The following is a 22,694-nucleotide window of genomic DNA, read 5'->3' on the forward strand; positions in this document are numbered from 1 at the left end:
CACGTGCATAGCTTATCAATCAATGTCCAAAAGGCTATAGTCATAAAAAACTGACACTATCTATAGATAACTATTGAAGAAACACAGAAATCTTTTCAGGTTGGGGTCTGTGAGACATGCTGACACTAGATGGTTGGAAAGGCGTATATCATGAGGTAGGGAGTTTCACTCCTTATGCCTTGAACTCAAACATCTGGGTTATACTGACAGGGCTTATCACTAGGCAGAGCAGGCTTCAAAGGACAAAATGTACAACTTAGGCCCGATTCCCATGGGAACCCTCGATATAAAAGTCGAGTCATGCCTCCACCTGCATTATTACCTGGTTTTCCAGGGAGACTTACCAGCCCCTTTCAGAGCCTGCTCTCTTGGGCTACAATCTCTGAAACCACACGGAGTGGTCCCCAACAGTCAGTGTGGCTATGTGACCATGGTTTTCTAATGAAATAAAAACAAAATTGATGTGTGGAATTCCCAAGAGTGGGTCTTAAGACATTGAACATGGCTCTTTTCGCTTCTTGCCAGCTGAGAGTCCTACATAACAATGATCTTGCTTCAACCACATAAGTAATAACACTGACGTAGGGGATAGCAGAGCAAGAAGGTGGAAGGAACCTGAGACCCTGTGCGACCACATGCAGCAGGACCACCCCACTGCTCTAGACCATTATCAGGGAAGTAGACTTTGCCCAAAAGTCTCGGTCCCATCAGGTTTCTTTGTAACAGCTTAGCCGTTACCTGAATATATTCTACCACCAGAACCTCTCTGACCAACATCAAGTAGCTTTGGGAGTTCTCAGGAGACAAAGTGCCATGTGCCACCCTGTCTACACCAACCAAACCTTAAGCTTAAAAGATGTACCACTTCCTCTAAATGTGGGCTTTCACAGAGCTCTAAAAATCATTTAGTTTTTTTCCTCTCTCAGAATATTCCCAAGACAATTGCAGAGGAAAAACTGGGAAGAAGAGCTGCTCCACTGTGGACTTTCTCCTCCTCCCCAGACTCCTTGGTGGTATTTTGTGAAGAAGCAGACTTTTAATGTGGGTATAACATGTTTTCAAATAAAAATAAAAATAATTGGCTCACTGAATGGTTAAGTCAGCACTGTGCCCTTTCCAGATTTTGTTCTGCAGAGTTGGGAAATATTCTCCAGATTGTCTTTAATGTTAAGAAAAATGTAGGGCGAGTCAACCGAGGGCAGCAAGTTGGAATCCAAGAGATAATGAGATAAGACTGGATATTCATTTTGCCAACTTGTTAAAACAGTATAAAAACCTCCCTTACCAATAATGATACTGTGCTGTAAGTCAAAGAGTTTGGTCAAATAAATTTTATGCACTTGAGGTAAAAAATAGAAAAGCAAATGTTTCCATAGGTGGGTGAAGAGACAGAGTTTGAAAAGTCTTCTGAGCCTGGTGCTGCTCCTGTGCAAGTTCACCTCTTTTTTCTCAGCCAGCGAGGGTTGTCCTGAGTGAGACCAGCAACCACTGTCCTGGCCGGAGTTGTGTGTTTATCTCTTCTTCCCTTTTCCCTTTCCCAGGGGCTCCAAAGTTACTTTTAGGTAGAAGGAAATAAGACAAACATTTATTAATATGAAATACTATGTGAGCGTATACTCTATCATGTCTATTCTGGATCTAACCAAATAATTCAGGAGCAAGTAGAAGGACCTCAGGGAATCTAGTAAACTCTGTCCCTCAAACACCTAGGGTCAGGCCCTTCAGAACTGTACTTACCACCATCACTGCCCTGCCCTGAGCTGCAGGGCTGGAAAGCCGGGTGTGGGTCCTGCAGCATCACCCTTCGTTGTGATGTAAGCTGCATGGTGTGTTTGTCAGTGTTTGTACTGTGAAGCTGGGGCATTTCTTAGTTTCACATAGATGCCATTTCTTCTCTAATATTGTTTCTCTTTGTTCATTTTGGTGAGTATTAGGAAGGAATTTTTTGTAATCATGGGCTTTATTTCTCTTGCCAGCACTCTAGTCTTCTATACACGTCATAAAACCCGAGGGTGAACACCGCAGCCATAATGTCTGCTGGGTGGGGTGGAATCTCCCAGAGTCTTACTAATGCAATCTCAAATAACTGTCTGCTCTGAAAGGAGAAATCTGTCTCTCCAACAATCAAATTTTTACTCAAATTCTTTATATAACTTATTCTTTTATTAAAAGTTTGGTTTTTTCTGATTAATAATACATGCTTGTTTTAGAAAATTTGGAAAACACAGGAATATATAAAGAAAATAAAAATCATTTGAAATGATACTACCAACCAAAGCTAATTACTCTGTGGGTTATACTCTTAAAACATTGAAACATGGCTCATTAAAACTTCTCCAATCTAGCCATAAGACTGTCTTCATGTCTTTTTCCACATAATATAAAATAGGAACATAACATAAAAAAACATACTCCAACAGAATAAAATGAGGTTTCTTTACAAAGTAGTTTCCTATAAAACCTCCATTTGCCAAATCCCTGAGTCACGGACTCTAATACAGACTACTGAGCATTTATTAAAATAGTAATAAGAAGAGAACAAAGAAGAGAAGAAAGGCCAAGGGGCTTATCTCCAGATTCCTGCCCGACTCCTCACGCTACCAGGGGCAGGGTGCCCACTTTTCTTGCGTGCCGGAGGTTTTTCACTCCTAGGAACTGTGGCAAGGCGGCGAGGGAGAGCCTGGGAGGAAACATAAGAGTTGAAGGAAAGAGGAGAAAGTCAGCATCTGGCACTTTCATCTCCTGACCCACTGAAGAAAAGTCATGCATGGAAAGGACGAGAATTCTTCGGCAAAGGGGAGTGATCATACTACAGAGAATGGGAGCAGGAATGGGGTGGGTCAGGCCATCGGGTGCAGAGTGTGCAGAGTTGGAGGAACAAGTCAGTGAGGGCCCTCCTATCCCTTGCTCTGCCTTGCTTTCACTCACCTCTTTCCGGGGGAGCTCACCCAAGCGGGAGTCTGTGTTCCTTCTGGGGACATTATCCCCTCGGCCGTCAGTCCTGCCATACAAATCAAGAGATGAGGATTGGGGAGGAGTTCTCCCCAGCCTAACGTTAAATAGGAAAACTACTCCTCAACTTTGTCTCTTAAGAATAAAAAAGACAGTCCTGGAATCAAATAGGAGGGCCCTGGCTGGTGTGGCTCAGTGGACTGAGTGCCAGCCTGTAAACCAAAGGGTCGCTGGTTCGATTCCCAGTCAGGGAATATGCCTGGGATGTGGCCAGCTCCCATAGTAGGAGGCACGCCAGAGGCAACCACACATTGATGTTTCTCTCCCTCTCTTTCTTCCTCCCTTCCCCCTCTAAAATTAAATAAGTAATTTTTTAAAATAGGAAGAGACATTCATGAAATCAAATATTGAATTATACTGGGGAATCACAATCCTAGGGTTCAGAGTTAAAAGCTGCAGGGTAAAGAAGAAAAAACTAAGGTAGAAAGACATGATGAAGAGACTTTTTTAGAAGCAAAGAAAAAACTTAAGTAGAAAGGAAGAGACAAAAAATAAAGATGGAGAGCCCTGGCCAGTGTGGCTCAGTTGGTTGAGCATCGTCCTGCAAACCGAAAGGTTGCAGGTTCCAGTCTGAGTCAGAACACACGCCTGGGCTGCGGATTCAGTCCCCAGTTAGGGTGCATGCAAGAGGCAACCGACAGATGTTTCTCTCTTTCTTTCTCCCTCCCTCTCTTCTCTTTAGACATAATTTTTTTTTAATGTCTAAAGAATAAAAAGAAAGGTGGGAGCAGGGAGAGATGTAGGAAGAAGAGACTCAATCTGTATCTTACCTTTACTTTCTTCCCCAGAAAAGGACAAAAGAGCACTCAGTAGACAACGCACACACCCTCTCTTCCCTGCCTGAGTCATTTCCCTGCCCACTGTCCAGATTCTACCCACATAACCCTTCTTCCCTTCCCTCCCAGGCTGGTACCCGCTATGCTCCAGCCTCTTCAGGTAGAGCAGCAGGTCCTCAGGAGGCAATGCCCCCCAGCCCCGAGACTGGTATAGTCGTAACAGCTGAGACACCTCCATCAGTTGCCTGGAGGATGTGAGCCCATCTCCACCTGAGAGACAGATCAGTAATGGTCGTCATCCTAGACCTGCTCTCCCGAGCCCTCCTCCCAGCTCCCTAGGAACCCAGAAGGGCCTTAGTTCCAGGTACTTGCTCCACACCCAACACCTCCCTTTTCATCTCCCAATAAATCACGACCTGCTCACCTCTCTCTGGGGAGCCACTGCTGGGGCCACTGCTCCGTAAATGGGTTGAGGGAAGCTCATGGACCCGGAAAAGATTGGACGCCATGGCTAAGGGCACTTTAGTTTTATGGACAGGGGGTGGGAGGTGTGGCACCTGAGGGGCTTCCTCCCAAAGTGGGACAGGCAGGGGACCTAGCAAGAGTTAAGAGATAAAATCAGGAAATGGCGTGGGCCTGTGAACCACACAATTGCGGTTCGATTCCCAGTCAGGGCACATGCCTGGGTTGCAGGCCAGTTCCCTGCAGGCCAGTTCCCAGCAGGAGACGCACAAAAGGCAACCATACATTGATGTTTCTCTCCCTCTCTCCTTCCCTTCCCCTCTAAAGATAAACAAATAAAATCTTAAAAAAAAAATCAGGAAATGGGTTAAAGGGCCATTTAAGGAGCCTAAAGGAGGTCTACCCCCCTGGCCTTTATGAAGCTTCATCACCTTTGCCAGGTCCTAAAAATCCATCCCACAGAACCCACTCCCACGTTTCCCAGCCCCAATCTTTTTTAGAGCTGGCACTCACTGGACTTAGAGGGCAACAGGTCAACAGAGGGGTTCTCATTGTTCTGGGGTCCTGTCTCCAGCAGCTGTAGGGACAAGACAGTAAAGTTCCCTCAGGATCAATAAAGAAAGACTTAGGTATCTGAGGGAAGCAGAGGCTGGGGAAGCAAGAGCTATGGTTGGTCGCCTATGTCCCAGAAAGGACTTCTAAGATAGGAGTAAGACTGGGAGAGTAAGAAGCTGGGACGAAGTAGTAATTCTAAAAGGGAAAAGATGCCAGAGTCCTGGACTCCTACAGCAGAAAGAGGAAATGAAGAATGGAAGAAGCAAATAAGGCAGGATGCGTGGGCACTCTCTTACCTGGTGCAAAAAATGCTTGAGGCCCTCCAGCTGAGAAGGGGGTAGAAGCCCTGGCTTTAGGAAGCCATCCCCAGCTGATCCAGGATCTTCCTCAGGTAATGGCCGTTCTGCTCTGTGATTGGGATGCAAGGCCCCATCTGTAAAACAAAACGTGTAATATGCAAGTGTACACATGTATGTGTGTGCACACACATACATGTGTATGTTGTAGGGGGAGGGGTTCCTCCATAGCTCGACTCACCAAATTCCCAGAAGAAAGAGGCCTATTAAACATAATAGTGATGCTGCAGTGAGAGATAACGAAAGATTAAAATAGCTGGAGGGAAGGGTTGAAGGGAACTGGGAGATGGAAGAGCTGAATTCTAAGAAGTGTAGACAGAAGGGGAAAGCTGTGGTATTCAGACTGTAAATAAATAATAAATATCACAATAAGCCACTTAAAGAACAGAAATGACTATTCAGAATGGTTTAGGATTAATAAACATGTTTTGGTCTCTTCACCAGAACATGCCCTCAATTCATTTTGTAATTACACAAGTTTTATATTTAAAATGTGATATATATATTACTCTGGTTTCTCTTCAGATCATATACATCTTTTACCTTTTACTAAAACTGTACTATAATTTATCCCTCATTCTTTAAAAAAAGTTTTTAAACCTTGCCTGAGGACATTTTTTTTGTTGCTTTTAGAAAAAAGTCGGGGTGAGAGACAGTGAAAAAGAGAAACACTGATGTGAGAAACATTGATGGGTTGCCTCTTGTAGGCTCCTGGACCAGGGATGGAACCCACAATCTAGGTGTCTGCCTTGACTGGGAATCAAACCTGCAACCTTTCAGTATACAGGACGATGCTCCAACCAACTGAGCCACACCAGGCAGGGTTCATCCCTCATTCTTAATTCAACCTGGCTTTTCATGTTTGCACTATACACAGCACTCCCATCCGCCCAAATTACAGATGACTAAACCAGGGGTGGACACCACTCCCACGGTTAGCCAATCCAAAGGATGGTTGCCAACCCATCAGGTGGCCTCTCTTTAAACTGGACCTAAGAAACAGAGACCCATGGCCTCTATAAGTTTGTCTAGAGTCTTGGCTGGAATCAATGTCATGGCTGGTCAAGTCCATGTGCAAGCCAAAGTTATCAGAGCTAGCACCTTGAGAGAGAAAGGAACAGATGTGCAGGGAGAGACAGAGTCAAGAGCCCAAGCAAGTCCAAAGAAAGGAGTAGCAGCGCCTCAGTTCCTGAGAGCACTGCTGGAGCCAAACTCCAGTTCTCATTAGGTCCAACTGCATGACATTTCCCTGAGATCTCACTCCCTTTATTCAATCCAACTTGAGTGGATTTCTGCTCCTTGCAATGTACAGTCACTCAGACATCTGGGAATCCAAATACTCGAGTCCGAGACAGAGAAGCAGCTAGGTTAGAGGAAGCCTATTAGTGCATGTAAGGGGCACCCCTGTGATATCTGTTCCCAGTTACCTGAAGATTCAGTGAGATCTGACTTTGGTTCCAGGGGCTGGAAGGAATGCTGGCTCTGGAAAGTGGGGTCCAACAGGAGGCTAAGATCTGGGGAGGAGCTACAGAGAACAGGTGGCACTCCAGCCAGCTCGTCCCTTGCTTCCCGGCTCTGCTGCAACACAGGCTTTAGGGCCACAGCCATGGGAGGCATATTCCAGACCCTCCTCTCCCCCTTCTCTGGTTCGTGCGGCCCAGGGCTGGTGGTAGGGACCTGGGCACAAGAGAGAGGAAGAAAAAAGGGTCAAAGCCCAGGGTATTAAAAAAGGCAAGACATGGTACAGACACTTTAGTAAGATTACAAATTAAAACTTCCTTAAAAGATTTGATAATGTCTATCAAATTTTAAGATGCTTACTTTTGATCTTACAATTCCACTTCTAGAAATTTTATAGATACACTTGGGCAGATATTCATTAATGGTATTTATTGCAGCAGTTTGTAAAAACAAAATATATGATACAACTTTAAATTCCGCCAATAAGTACGTAAATAAAAAATCATAGAACAGTGTGTAGAAGGCTACCATTTGTGGGGGGAGCACTCCAGAGGCCAGTAATAGCAGTTGCTGCTGGGTAGAGGAGCCAGGAGACTGAGGTGCAGATATGGGAGGGAGATTACTTTTCTCTCTATACCTTTTTGAATGGCTTGGATTTTTTTCCTTACCATGTGCATATCTATTCCAAAAAACATTTTAGCTAACAATAAAAATTTCATAATTAAAAGAAGGAAGCAGGAGATGCTAAGCAACATAAGACAGGCCAGGGGTGAGGCTCCCAATCCTACTCTAGGGCAGGATTTAGCAACAATTTTGGCCCTTAATCTCATAATTCAGTTACCATTTGGCAAAACTAGAATCACGTGTTCCTCACCACCTCTTGAGCTGGGAAAAGAGAGTTAGAGTTATACCCAGCGCACCGTGGCCAGTCTGGGTGAGTTATGGCCACAGAAAAAAGGATTTCTTTTGATGAGACAGTTCCTCAGATTTTTTTTTTAATGCATGTTCAAGGACCTGAACTTAGGACTTCTCTTGGGAGGAAGCTAGATTTCGAGAAAAGGTATCTATCTACCAACTCTGAGCAGCTTAGCTTAAAGGAGTAATGCCTACTGGGGGGTCAGGAGGCAGGGCAGAGGTGCTGAGCAGTCGGTTTGCCTCCTCCCAGTGGGCCTGCAGCATGGCTTGGAGTCGCTCTACCAGCTCGGCCCGCTGTTCCTCCACCTGCTGGTTCCTACTCTGCAGGTCCCGCACTCGAGCTTGCTCCCGGGCCAATCTGAAAAGATGGGAAAGCTGACGTAGATAGCCTTTAAGAAAGCAAAGACTTGGAGAATAAGGGGAACCATGGTGGAATGTCAGACATCAGAAATTCTGAAAGGAGCTGAGGCCAATGTAGAAGAGGATAGATAAGTCTATGGAGGCGGCAGCTCTTTGCTCTTCACCCTTCCCAGTTTGGGCTCTGTGCACAGGAAAAGGGACTGAGGCGTAAAAGCAATACTCTAAGGACCGGTACCTGAGCTCATAGTCCTGAGCCACCTGCTGCTGCCTTTCCTCCCGTTCTGCCATTTCCACCTTGAACTGAGCCAACTGAGTGGACAATTCCTGCTGGTGCTGTCCATTTAGGTCCTGCAACTGCTTCCTAAGAGGACACAGGTGAAAAAAGGCAGAGTGTGCATGTGAGAGACAGCTAGCCACAGGCAGCCGGCCTGGTACAGTACAGTGGGCTCAGGAAAAAGGCAAGAACAAAGCTGCTATCTTAGGATGGGTTCCCCAGAAGTGAAGACTGAGATGAGGATTTACTGGAAAATGACTCCCTTAAGAAGCATTTCTGGGAAAAAGAATGGTAGAGAAGTGGGGGTGAGAAGTGAGACTGAGATGGGAAGGAGGCTCAATCCCACAGGTCAGCTTGGAGATAGTGTAGGTCAAGCTCATCATTGTCCCCATCAGGGGCAGGGAGCTGGGGAATTTATATTCCTGCACCCACCAGTTATTGGTTAAGGACTACGCCCTGTGGGAGGAAAATCATCGAGCACTCCAGTTCTCTATGTGCACCTGCAGGCAGCTCTCCCACTGACAGACTTAGGTCCCAGCTGACAGGAGCCAGCATGTTGGAAGATGATAAAGGGATCTGAGAGGATGTGGGCAGGGCACTAACAACACCTGTGTGGCTGAGGAGATGCAGCATCCAGTAAGTCCCAGGTACCTGTGATGTTCTCTCAGGGAGGCTGCTTGCCGCAAGCTGCTCTCCTGAGCCTGTGCCAGCCTCTCTGTCACCCTCTGCTCCAGCTGCACAGCCAGCTCTGACTCCAGCTGGATCCGCTGGCTTTCATACCGGGCCTGGGAGTGAAGGAAGGTGGGGTAATAGCTCAGTTCTGTTGGGGATTAAAAGAGAATGGAGGATATAGACCCCCAAAATCCATTTACCAACATTTCCCCTCCTATGCCCAAGGGATGAAGAACAAGAATTTTGCCACAGAGAATGAAAAAGGTTCCCTTTCCTTTTAGATCATGAGGTATTCACACCTTGTATGTACACAAAAATTAAAATGACTCTGGACAAAAAAAAATTTTAACCAAAAGATATATTAGGTAGAACAGTGAAATCTGTTGTATGTGTCTGAGATGTGTGTCTGTTATATGTTGTATGTACCTGAAACCCAGGAGACATTAATAAATGTCAGTGTCCCTGCCTCTTAAAGCAGAATTAGTCTTTCACTCTCTCCATTTTCTCACCTCATATTCCTTTTTCAACTCACTGAAATCTGATTTCTACTTATAGTATACATTACTTCATGACAAAGAATTTAATTTCTAAATCCAACAGTGGTGATTTTGCAGTCGTATGTGACCTTACCGCAACATCAGCCACCTATCCCAATCCTTCCTGCTAAAACCATTTTCCCTCAGCCCCACGATGCCATCGTCTCATGTCCTCATTCTATCTGACTGCCCCTCAGTCTCTGCTGACTGCTCTTCTTCCAACTGCCCACAAAGGTTGGATGCTTCCTTGAGTTCCGTCCTCAGTCTGACCAGTCTTCATACACTAACACTGGTGACTGATGCTTTAACATGTGGATAACAAATGTTTGGCCTGTAGGTCATGTTTTTGCTACCATTTATAGCTTAAAACACTTTCTAGATCTCTCTTTAGCCTAGACCTTTCTTCCAGGCTTTAAGCCCATACACCCAGTAAGCTCATGCTTAGCTGTATTTGGATACACCTCAAAAACGATACATCCAAAATGAGTTCATTTGGTTTTTTACCCTCAAACCTTCCATTCCTATTATATTTCTTGCCTTAGTTAATGCAACCACTTGCCACTGAAACACACAAGCTATGTGAAACCAGAGTTATCCTTGGCTCCTCTTACTTCCTACCCCTTCCAACTGGTCATGTCATTCTATTTCCTTAACACCTAAATTACCCCTCCACTCACTACTACATTAATTCAATTATTATTTCAAGTCTAATTGACTTTCCTGCCTCTATTCCACCCTCTGTCCTCTCCCATTTTGGCCCAAACAGATCCTCAACTTTGTGGTTCAGTGAATACCCTAAAACACAAAAATACTCAATTTATTCCCTTGTTTGAAACCCTTCAAATGCCTGAACTGCCAAAAAAATTAAGTTCTGGCTGCTTAAAATGGCTTACAAGGACCTTTATGATCGATCTCCCACCGCCCATCTACCTCATCACTCCCAACTACGTCCCAATCATACCAAACTCTTGCAGCAACCTAAAATCTTTTTTTAAACAATTCTTAAATTGTGGTAAGAAATACATAATATGAAATTTACCCTTTTAATCTGTGTATATTTGAGTACTGTTAACTATTGGGTTGGCCAAAAAGTCCATTGTGGTTTTTTTTTTATTTTTTATTTTTTTTTAATATTTTATTTATTTATCTTTAGAGGGGAAGGGAAGGAGAGAGAGAGAGAAGCATCAATGTATGGTTGCCTTTCGTGCATCCCTGCTGGGAACTGGCCTGCAGGGAACTGGTGTGCAACCCAGGCATGTGCCCTGACTGGGAATGTGTTTTTTTTTTAAATGGCTCTAGCAAGTGCTTAGTTGTCTTAACTTTATTTGAAATAATTTTGTTGTATTGTGACAGCTGTTATATCAGTATGCATTTAAAAAAATTTATCAAAATAGGTGAACTTTTGTGCAGCTGTTTTAATATTGAAGATGAAAGAAGACAGGCAACATTTTCAGCATATTATGCTTTATTATTTCAAGAAAGGTAAAAATGCAACTAAAACACAAAAGAAGATTTGTGCAGTGTATGAGAAGGTGCTGTGACTGATCAAATGTGTCAAAAGTGGTTTGTGAAGTTTCTTGGTTCTATTGACATTTTGTCCAAGTAATTTTTTTGCTGTGGGGCTCTCTTATACATTGGAAGATGTTTTAACAGCACCCCTGGCTTCTACCCACTAGAAGCTAATAGCGGGAGATGGCTGACATAGTCAAGATATCCAAATCAATAAAGTTACTGGTGAAAATGAAAAGTGTGTCTTTTATGTTATAGAAAAAACGTAACAGACTTTTTGGCTAACCCAATATATCACATTGTTGTGCAGATTTCTAGACCTTTTTCATCTTACAAAGCCGAAACTCTGTATACACTGAATAACAACCCCTCATCCCCCTCCCCTGGCAACCACCATTCTGCTTTCTGTTTCTATGATTTTGACTACTCTAGATATGTTGTTACCTAATTTCTTTTTCTTAAATATATCTTACTGATTATGCCATTACAGTTGTCCCATTTCCCCCCTTCATTCCCCTCCACCCTGCACACCCCCTCCCCCACCATTCCCCTCCTTTAGTTTATGTCCATGTGTCACAAATTCTTTAGATTCTATATTTCCCATACTATTCTTTCCCCCCCTGTCTATTTTCTACCTACTATCTATGCAACTTATTCTCTGTACCTTCTCCCCCCTACTCCTCCTCCCACTCCCCTGTTGCTAACCCTCCATGTGATCTCCATTTCTATGGTTCCACTCCTGATCTAGCTGTCCTCTTAGTTTGCTTTTGTTTTAGGTGTGGTTGTTAATAACTGTGAGTTTGCTGTACTTTCACTGTTCATATTTTTTATCTTCTTTTTCTCAGATAGGTCCCTTTAACATTTCATATAAGGGCTTGGTGATGATGAATCAACTCCTTGAATCTGACCTTATCTGAGAAGCACTTTTACTGCCCTTCCATTCTAAATGAAAGCTTTGCTGGATAGAGTAGAGTAATCTTGGATGTAGGTCTTTGGATTTCATGACTTGGAATACTTCTTTCTAGCCCCTTCTGGCCTGTAAGGTCTCTTTTGAGAAATCAGTTGACAGTCTGATGGGAACTCCTTTGTAGGTGACTGTCCCCTTATGTCTTGCTGCTTCTAGGATTCTCTCCTTCATTTTCATCTTGGCTAGTGTAATTATGATGTGCCTTGGTGTGTTCCTTCTTGGGTCCACCTTCTTTGGGACTCTCTGAGCTTCCTGAACTTCCTGGAAGTCTATTGCCTTTGCCAGATTGGGGAAGTTCTCCTTCATTATTTGTTCAAATAACTTTTCCACTTATTGCTCCTCCTCTTCCCCTTCTGGTACCCCTATAATTCAGATGTTGGAATGTTTAAAGATGTCCTGGAGGTTTCTAAGCCTCTCCTCATTTCTTTGAATTCTTGTTTCTTCATTCTTTTCTGTTGTGTCATTTTTTTCTTCCTTCTGGTCCATCCCTTTGATTTGAGTCCCAGTTTCCTTTCCATCACTATTGGTTTCTTGTGCATTTCCCTTCATTTCAATTAGTTTAGCCTTCATTTGTTCCTCTAATTTGTGACTAAAATCAACCAGTTCTGTGAGCATCCTGATCACCAGTATTTTGAACTGTGCATCTGATAGGCTGGCTATCTCTTGGTCACTTAGAAGTATTGGCTCTGGAGCTTTGAGCTGTTCTTCTTGAGCCATAATGTTTTGGTCTGTTTGTGCCTGTTAGGTATGAGGAACGGAGCCTTAGGTGTTCACCAGGGCAGGGCAACCCAGTCCTTGGGTTGTGACCCTGTATGTGGGGGTGGGGTCAGAGAGGGGCAGTGGTATTTGTTCTGCTCTCTTGGATTTTGGTCCCCTCTGCAGCTTCCTGCAAGCAAACCGGTCCCCCCTAGTGCCGGCTCCAGGGTGTGTGGACCTGTGCACCCTCCAGGACCCTGTGGGTCTCTCCAGCAGACTCTGTGAGCCTGGGAGCTTCTCCTGGCACTTTGACCCCAAAAGTTTTTCCAGTTGGTGCTTTTAGGCTTTAATTCCTGTCACTGGGGCCCTAGTTTGAACAGTCTGTCTCACTGCTCACTCCTTCACCTAGTTTATCTGAGTGTGAATGTGTGACCTCAATCAGCCCGGCTCCTTGGGCCCCCACTGGGTCCACCTTTTTCCAGCCATGCCTGGGATCTGCCAACGGCCGCCTGTGCTCTTGGGTTGGTCTGGTGCAGCTGCTTTTTCCTGCACAACCCAAATCCGCCAGCCACTGACTCCACCCCTCTTACCACTCTGGCTGAATGGTTTGTTGTTGTCAGACTTACGTACTGTTCCATTTTCTGTGTCTTGGTTGCATTTTTGTTACTAAAACTTTGTTGTCTTTAAACTTGGTTGTGCAAGAAGGCACAGTGTTTCCATCTACGCCTCCATCTTGGCCAGAAGTCTTGTTACCTAATTTCTTTAATGGCAAAATTTAATATGCATTCCCTTTAAGCCAGCAATTCCACAGGAATCTGTCCTACAAAAGGGATGCCAAAGATTCATGTACACTGATGTTCACTGAAGCACTGTTTTTTACAGCAAAAATCGGTATCATTGTAAATTTCTCTTCAAAAGGAAAATGCTTAAGTAAGCTATGATTCATCCATTCATTGTAATATTATATAACCCTTAAAAATAATGATGCACATCTGCATGTGTTGACATGGAAAGATATGTATGATATTCTATGAGGTTAAAAAATAAACAAGTTGCAGCAAATACAAAGCATGTTCTCCTTTTATTAGAGCACCAACCCATATGCTTATATACGAGAAGTTCTGAAGGAGGCACTCCAAATGGCATGATAAGAGAAGGCAACCAACACTTTTTACTTCTGTATTATTTGAACTTGTGTTACAGGTAATTTTTACTATATTTTAAAATATTTTTTAAAGTTCTCTGAGAACATTACCTGGACCCACCTACATAGAATTGATGGCTCCTTTCTTTTTCTTTGATAATTACCTCTAATAAGTAAACTTTAATAATTTAGGTATACATGTTATTATTTCTAAAGTAACCCCTAAACAAGCAAGCAAACAAATGAACAGAAATTGAGTTATGACTTTGAAACTAGCTAAGGAAAAAGTGTCAGAAAAATGAGAAAAAAAGTAGTGAATCTAAAAGATACAAGAAAGGAGAGAAAAATAAACTCTGAATAGGTAAGATAAAATAAGATATAAAGTAGGGCACAGACCCAGCTATGAATAAATAAAGGTCAATGAACTAAATGCTCTAGGTAAAAGACAAATATATAAAAGTTGAAAGTAAAAAAGTTAGGAAAATATTTGTTAGGCAAATTCTGTTTTTAAAAGAAAGGCTGGTATAGCTCAATTAATATTAAGCAAAAATATATACCCTAAGGCAAAAAGCATTATAAAGATAAAGAGAGTCACCTCCTAAGGATAAAATATTCAATTACCAGAAAAGATACAGCAATTTTAAAATTTATATGTATCTAATAACATAGCCACAAAATGTATATAGCAAGCCCTGTCTGGTGTGGTTCAGTTGGTTCAAGCATCGTCCAGTAAACGGAAAAGTCACAGGTTCAATTCCTAGTCAGGGCACATGTCTAGGTTGCAGTTTGGTCCCCAGTCAGGCATGTACAAGAGGCAACAGATCAATGTTTCTCTCTCACATCATGTTTCTCTCCCTCCCCCTCCCTTACCTGCTCTCTAACATCAATAAGCATGCCCTTCAGTGAGAATATATAATAATAATAATAATAATAATAATAATAATAATAGCGTATAAGGCAAAATTGACAGACTGCAGGAGAAATATATAAATTTTAACAGAAATAGAAGATATAGTGGTTTAAAGAACATAATTAACAAACTATACACACACACAGAGACACATATAAAACTTCACCCAAACACTATAAATATATATTTTCAATCACACATGAAACATCTAGAAAAGCTGGCCATATTTCAAGAGATAAACTGAGTCTCAAATAATTTTAATTAAAAAAGCATATTCTCTCATGATGTCCAAAAGAAACACTCAAACGATGTGAGGTGAGAAAGAGGAAGAGTGTGGGGAAAGGAGAAAAGAGAGAGGTAGGTATAATATACACAACAGACGGATGTAACAAATGTTGATGAATCTGATGAATCTAAGTATTCATTATACTATGATGCAACATTTCTTTAAGTTTAAAATATTTTGAAACAAAAACTTGGGTAGAAATATATAAATAATTTTAATGCCTTTGATTAAAGACCATGTTCTTTAATCATAAAGTAGACAAGCTATAAATCAATAATAAAAACATAGAAAAATTCTATATGTTTAAAATTATTCAGGAGATCAAAAGTAATAATATAAAAAACTAAATATAAGTCAGAATCAAATAATAAGAGAAATATTACATAGGATAAGTTGTAGAATACACTTAAATTAGTATTTATACAGAAATTTAGAAAAGAAGGCTAAAATCAATATGTAAGCATTTATCTTAAGATTTAAAAAAATATTTTACTTATTTATTTTTAGAGAGAAGGGAAGGAAAGGAGAAAGAGAGGGAGAGAAACAGCAATGTGTGGTTGCCTCCTGAACCCTGCTCCCCTACACCACTGGGGACTGGTCTACAACCCAGGCATGTGCCCTGACTGGGAATCAAACTGGTGACCCTTTGGTTCACAGGCTGGCACTCGATCCACTGAGCCACACCAGCCAGGGCCTAGCTTAAGGTTTTAAAAAGAATAATAAAATAAAACCAAAGAAAATATAGTAAATGAAATAAAGTATAGATACTAATAAAATAGAAGAAAAAGCCAAGTATAAAGTTAATTCTCTGGAAATATATTCAAGTAAATGACAAGTAAGATAGTTTTAAAAAAAGATGAGAGAAATGACACACAAATAAATATCAGAAATAAAAAATAAAAAAGATGCTATGGACATTGAAAAGATAAAATTATGAACAACTTTAAGTCAATAAAGTAGAAAATCAAAACTTTAAATGAACATATAGGGGACAAAGGAGAAAGACAGAGAGAATGTGAGTGTACCAAAAATAATTTGAGAAGAAATAAAAGCCTAAGTATTCCACAAACATTAAAGAAGTAAAATCTATAGTCAAATATCAAATATTCAAGAAGCACATATTAATGACAACATTACAAACTATTTCAGAGTATTAGAAGACAGGAAGTAGATTTTCGTGTTTCTAGTACTAGCAAATTAAGTTATCCAAGTTAACTTTCCTAGCACTAGCAGATTAGGTTATTTTGGATAACAACAAACAAATTTAATAAAATTTAATTCTATGTTTTTCTCTCTATATAGAACATCTTCCTAAGAGAGCATCAAAGAGGTAATGAAACAGTACGGAATAACTAGACCAAAGTAAAGAAAGAGGGAGAGAGAGAGAGCGTGAGCACCTAGTCAAGTAGCGAGCATGGTAAATAGCCATTTTTGCCCTGAGGGTATTTACTTACCTGAGAAAATTAAAATTTTTGTCTTGACTTTCTTTCAAAGGCAAATGAACAGAAATCAAAGGCCAAAGCCCACATAAGTTGGGGAGTCTACCTGGGGAGACCCTACTCACAATAAATTAAGACTCATTTTTAGTATGGGAGTGAACTGGACGTGAAACACCCTATTCAAAATAAAGCTCAGCTTAAATCACCCAGGAATCCCAACCATTGAAAATTAGGATTAATTGGTCCTGGACTTACAGTGTCTTTCAGGACCTGGTAGAAGCAAATGCAAATATTCTTTGGAGCAAAGTACTTTAATTGTAAGCCTCAAATTATTCCTACAATTTTTCAAATACAAGCTCTAACACATGGTTAAAAATAACCAGAACCCCCCCAAAAAAACAACCCCAAAAAACAAACAAAAAAATCCTAGACTCCACGAGAGCCAGCAAAAACAAGGAACAACAGAAAAAGATCCTCGAACATTTCAGATATTGGAATTATCATCTACAGATAATAAAACTGTATCTAGGTAATCAAAGATAAAGTTGAAAATATCAGAGAACAAGAACTATGGAAAATTAAGATAGAAAATAAAAACAATAGTACTCTGTAAAATAAAAAAATACATGAAATTAAAAAATCAATAGGTGAGTTAATAGTAGATTAGAAAAAGTTAGAGAATTAGTGAACTGGAAGATAAATAGGAAATTATCCAGAGTGAGCATAAAAACACAAAAGATGCAAAATACAAAACAGAGAGTAAGCAACATAGATACAGAAGCTAACATATATTCAATCAGATTCCAGAAAGATACAGCAGAGACAATGAAGCAGAGCCAATATGCAGGGATAATGACTGAGAATTTTCCAGAACTGATGCAAGACACCACTATTTCAAGAAGCCTAAGAATCCCATAAAGAATTATTAAACACACACACACACCCCACACACACACAACACACTAAGCACAGCCAAGTAAAACTGATAAAAACAAAAAAGACAAAAATTTTACAGCAATAGTGATCAACTGATAGCTGACTTCTCAACAATAATGAAAAACAGAATATTTTCCACATTTTGAAGTAACTGCCCACCCAAGACTTCCTTTAAAAATGGATGTAAAATAAAGATATTTTTTAAATAAAATAAATAAAAGAGATTTTGACAGCAAGAAAAATAATCCAGCACTGGCCACATGGCTCAGTTGGTTGGAGCATCATCATCATTGAACACCAAAAAGTTCAGGGTTCAATCCCCAGTCATAGCACATACCCAGGTTGTGGGTTTGATCCCTACTCAAGACACCTATGGGAGGCAACTGATCAATGAGGGCTTTAAAAAGGGGGGGGGGGAGAAAAGAAGGAAGGAAGGAAGAGATTCCAGATGGAAGATGTGAGTTAAAGGAATGGAAGAAGAGCAAAGAAAGGAGTAATTGTCCTTGCCGATGCGGTTCAGTGGTTGAGTGCTGGCCTGCAAACTGAGAGATCACTGGTTCAATTCACAGTCAGGGCACATGCCTGGGATGCAGACCAGGTCTCCAGTTGGGGTTGAGCACAGGCAACCGATTCATGTATTTCTTGCACATTGATGTTTCTCTCCCTCTCTTTCTCCCTCCCTTCCCTTCTTTCTAAAAGTAAATAAATAAAATCTTTTTAAAAAGGAGTAATTATATAGATACATAAAAGTTAATATTGACTTTATTTTTTTTAACTTTCTTATTGATTATGCTGTTACAGTTGTTCTATTCCCCCCTTCATTCCCCTCCACCCTACCCCCCCATTCCCACTATTACCCCTTCCTCTCTCTCTGGAAATAAATAAATAAAATCTTAAAAATAAATTAAAGAAAAAAAAGACCTACTTCAGACTGAAAGATACACAGACCTAAAGTAAAGAGATGGAAAAAGATATTTCATGCAAATGGAAACAAAAATAAAAGCTGGAGTATCAATACTTACACCAGCAAAATAGACTTTAAAACAAAGGCTATAAATAAGAGACAAAGAAGGACATTCAATAATGGTAAAGGGATCAGTCCAATTAAGAGGTTATAACACTTGTAAATGTTTATGCAACCGACATAGGAGCATCTAAATTAATAAAGCAAATGTTGAAACACATAAAGGGAGAAATAGACAGTAATAGAGTTATAGTAGGGAATTTAAACACCCCATTGACATCACTGGATAGATCTTTTGACAGAAAATTAACAAGAAAACAGAGACCTTAAATGACACATTGGACCACGTGGATTCAATTGCTATTTTTGGACATTTCACTCCAAAGCAGCAGAATATACATTCTTTTCAAGTATACATGGAACATTTTCCAGGGTACATCACATGTTAGGTCACAAAACAAGTCTCAATAAATTAGAGAAAACTGAAATGTGTCAGCATCTTCTTCCTCCACAATGGTATAAAACTAGAAATCAATTACAAGAAAAAAACCTGAAAAACACACAAACACACAGAGGCTAAACAACATGCTACTATACAATGAATGGGTTAACAATGAGATTAAGAGAGAAATCAAAAGATAACTTGGGACAAATAAAAATGAAAACACAATCCAAAAATCTATGGGACACAGCAAAAGCAGTCTTAAGAGGGAAATTCAGCAATACAGGCCTACCTCAAGAAACAAAAAAAGTCTAAAAAAAAAATGTTACCTTATACCTAAAATAACTAGGAAAAGAACAACAAACAAAGCCCAGTGTGAGAAGAAAGGGAATAATAAAGATCAGAGATGAAATAAACAAAACAGAGTCTAAGAAAATAATACAAAAGATCAATGAAAACAAGAGCTGGTTCTTTGAAAATATAAACCAGATTGACAAGCCTTTAACCACACTCATCAAGAAAAAGAGAGAGAGGACCTGAACTAATAAAATCAAAAATGAAAGAGAAGTAACAACTGACACCACAGAAATACAGAGGATGGGACCTAAGATAGCCCCAAAATACACTGACAGAATTGAATGAAGAAATAGACGGTTTGACAACAATTGTTGGAGACTTCAATACCCCACTTTCAATGAGTAGACCAATAAGTAAATAAAGGACTTGAACTTTAAAGCCAGGCACTAAGATTCAACAATTAACAGCCAAAAATCTTTGCCCTAGAGGACCTTACAAAAAATAAACAAGATTTTAAAAGGTACACTACATGGTATACATAAAAATTAAACAGAGAAGGGAAACACTGTCACAGACTGTAGATTTTACTCAGTGTAGCTGGGAAAGACCTTACTTACTAAGAATATGATGTCTGAGTAAAGAGTGGTTTTCCTTACTCTCAATTATCGTTTACCATTCTATTTCAAATATGTGTGTAGTAGACAAACTCCCCATCTAGCTTGTGAGCACCTTGTTGGCAAGGGCTATTTCCAGCTCCTAGCATAGAGCTTACATATAGAAGAGCTATTTAATAGGCTTACTGAATACACAAATACATACATACATCTAGCACCAGTTTAGGGTCACAGCAGCTTATAAATTGCTACTTATGAATTGTCTACTAACATCTTTACTCTAGGTCTCCATGATAAATTAGTTTCTGTGTGGGCAGTTCTCCAGTTCAATGGGCTAGGTGAAAGGAATTTATTTGCTCAAGGGGTCAAACTCTGGACTAACCCAGAAATTGAGTATCTGATTAAATCAACAGTTAATAATGGGAAACATCTCTCAGACTGACTTGGTCTCAGAAACGTATTATCATATTTTATAGGATATAATGTGTACTTTGTTGCCCAAATTTTTCAGAGAAAAAAATAAGGATGTGTATTAAACATGGGTAGTACTGAAATACCTTGTATCTGTTCTTGTGTTTTGTAATTGTTACATAAAATTTCTTGGCCATGGCTGGTGTAGCTCAGTGGATTGAGCACAGGCCAGTTTGGTTCCCAGTCAGGGCACATGTCTGGATTGTGGGCCAGGTTTCCCATGGGGGGTGCACAAGAGGTAACCACATATTGACATTTCTCTCCCTGTCTTTCTCCTTCTCTTCCCCTGTCTCTAAAAATAAATAAATAAAATAAAAATTTCTTGTACCATAATATGTTCAAAAATAATGCTAAAATCCTTTATAAGGCAAAAAAGTATCTAAATATAAATGAATAAAACATTGAATTAAACATTAAAATGAAAGACTTTTTTCCTGAAAGGTTGGGCCAAAAATGTGGGTGCATGTTATACACAAGAGCACATTATACACAGCAAAATATGGTAATTTGCCCTTACCACATATTTTACACGTAAAAACAGAAGCTCATAAAAGTCAAAATTCTAATTAGAAACATGTTTGCCATGCCCTAGCTGGTGTGGCTCAGTGGATTGAGTGTCAGCCTACAAACTAAAAGGTCTCCGATCCTATTCTGGGTCAGGACACAGGTCTGGGTGTGGGCCAGATCTCCAGTTAGAGGCATGCAAAAGGCAACCAATCAATGTATCTCTTGCACACCCATGTTTTCCTCCCCTCCCACTCCCCCTCTCTAAAAATAAATAAATAAGCCCTGGCTGGTGTTGCTCAGTGGATTGAGTGCGGGCCTGCAAAGCTAAGGGTCCCCAGTTTGATTCCCAGTCAGAGCACATGCCTGGGTTGTGGGCCAGATCCCTAGTAGGGCTTGTGTAAGAGGCAACCACACACTGTTGTTCCTCTCCCTCTCTTTCTCCCTCCCTTCCCCTCTAAAAATAAATAAAAATCTGTAAATAAATAAACAAAAAATAAATAAATAAATAAAATCTTTTTTAAAAGAAAGAAATGTGTTATGACCCCTGAGACCACTTCTCCTGACCTGCACCAAGCTCATCTCCAGCTGCAAAGCATCTCTCTCTCTCCGAGCTATATCCAGCTCTCCTTCCAACCGCCGCACCTCAGACTGCATCGATGCCAGCTGCTGCTGGGCCTCCCGGGCAGCCTGGGCCTCCCTCTGTGTGTTCCCCTGAGAAAGAGAATCAAACTTAAGTATATACCAAATTTTCTGTCTCCTAGTTACCTCTATTTTCCAATTCCTCCCCCACAACCACCCAAACCCCAAGCTTCCTTTCCTTCTCTTCACATTTGACCTAGTTCCTAATCTCTGTTTAGTCTTTCTCTTTGGTCTCCCATGTATTCGATGCCCCGAGCCTTTCTAACTGGGCCCACGCTCTCCATCTTGTTTCCCACATATGCACTAACTAGTTCTTTAGTCTCCATCTGAGTCCCCTATACTCCATATTCTGACATCTCATCTCATTCCATCATCTTGCCCTTCATCCGTTCCTCATTCCCCAACTGCTGCTTTTACCTTCTCCCTTTCCAACTGAGCCTGGTCCTCCTCCTGCAGTGCCTGGTAGCGTTCCTTAAACTGGCGCTCTTGCTGGATGCAGGTCTGTCGTTCTTTTTCTAGGGTCACCTGAAGTGTCTCCAACTGTCGATGCTCACTGAGCTGCCCAGCACGAGCCTCATCCCGTTCTTCCTGCAGGGCTCGAGACTGCTGCTGTTCTAGCTCCAATCTCAAGGCCAGAGCTTGCCTTTCCTCTTCCTAGAGCCCCAGGAGAAGACCAAGATACTCAGCATGCCTTCAAGAGACCAGCAACATGCCCCCTCACCTCCCATACAATGTGCCTGCTGAGAATTGTGTCCATTAAAAATACAAAAGCTGCCAAGGCAACAGGATTATAATATAGTAGGTAAGAGCTTCTGTTCCAGAAATAGGTAAATCTGGATTCAAATCTCAGTTTGAGTCCCAGCTCTGTCATTTACTATGTGTCCTTAGGTATACATCCTCATCTGTGAAATGGGCAGGCATAGTATTATCGTCTACTTTGTGAAGTGACAACAGTATGTAAAGCATTTAGCACAGTGTCTGGCATGTAGTAAGTACTCAGTATATAATAGCCATCACCATCATCAAAAGAAATTCCACAAAAAATAGAATATCCAGCCTGCCATCGTGTACTAGCCAACCAGCAACTATCATCAACACTGCTGGATGTAGCCTGTTAAGATTCTAAGTACCAGCATGAAGGCGAAGAACTTCCAGCCAAGATGGAGGTGTAGGTGAAAACATTATGCCTCCTGGCACAACCAAAATTAAGGACAACAAAGATTTAGAAACAAAAACACAACCAGAACAACAGAAAACTGAACTGTACAGAAGTCCGACAACCATTCATCCAGACTGGTAAGGAGCGGAGTCAGTGGCCGACGGAGAGGGTTTGCAGCAGGAAAAAGCGGTGGCTGGTGGACCCAGGAGCACAAGCAGTGCAGGGCTAGCAGACCCCGGGGTGAGGGGAGGAAACCAGCAAACCCAGTGTGGCTCACAAGGCTGCTGGGTGACTGCGGTCACACATTCGCATGCAGATAAACCAGGCAAAAACAG

The 22,694-nt window shown here is 41.1% G+C and overlaps 1 protein-coding gene across 10 annotated transcripts in view; it reads right to left on the reverse strand.

Moving 5' to 3' along the window:
- Positions 1-1,291: 1,291 nt before the first annotated feature.
- CNTROB (centrobin, centriole duplication and spindle assembly protein) overlaps positions 1,292-22,694 on the reverse strand; it is a 28,550-nt gene continuing 7,147 nt past the window's right edge. For 3 of the 10 annotated variants that reach the window (XM_037144895.2, XM_037144892.2, XM_037144898.2), the window contains 13 exons: positions 21,618-21,854; positions 21,126-21,272; positions 8,823-8,956; positions 8,133-8,258; positions 7,733-7,895; positions 6,589-6,838; positions 5,102-5,238; positions 4,764-4,827; positions 4,213-4,383; positions 3,926-4,058; positions 2,929-3,001; positions 2,602-2,680; positions 1,295-1,555 (listed from right to left, as the gene is read on the reverse strand). In XM_037144895.2, coding sequence (XP_037000790.2) covers positions 1,512-1,555; positions 2,602-2,680; positions 2,929-3,001; positions 3,926-4,058; positions 4,213-4,383; positions 4,764-4,827; positions 5,102-5,238; positions 6,589-6,838; positions 7,733-7,895; positions 8,133-8,258; positions 8,823-8,956; positions 21,126-21,272; positions 21,618-21,854 — 1,758 coding nt within the window. In that variant the 3' untranslated portion in view covers positions 1,295-1,511. Of the gene's footprint in view, positions 2,681-2,928; positions 3,002-3,925; positions 4,059-4,212; positions 4,384-4,763; positions 4,828-5,101; positions 5,239-6,588; positions 6,839-7,732; positions 7,896-8,132; positions 8,259-8,822; positions 8,957-21,125; positions 21,273-21,617; positions 21,855-22,694 lie in introns of all 10 variants that reach the window. The other 7 variants (XM_037144899.2, XM_037144893.2, XR_005082429.2 and 4 more) reach the window with 6 other exon arrangements.

This window comes from Artibeus jamaicensis, unplaced genomic scaffold (genome assembly GCF_021234435.1).
Source record: "Artibeus jamaicensis isolate MK-2021 breed Jamaican fruit bat unplaced genomic scaffold, CSHL_Jam_final contig_781, whole genome shotgun sequence".
NCBI lineage: Eukaryota > Metazoa > Chordata > Mammalia > Chiroptera > Phyllostomidae > Artibeus > Artibeus jamaicensis.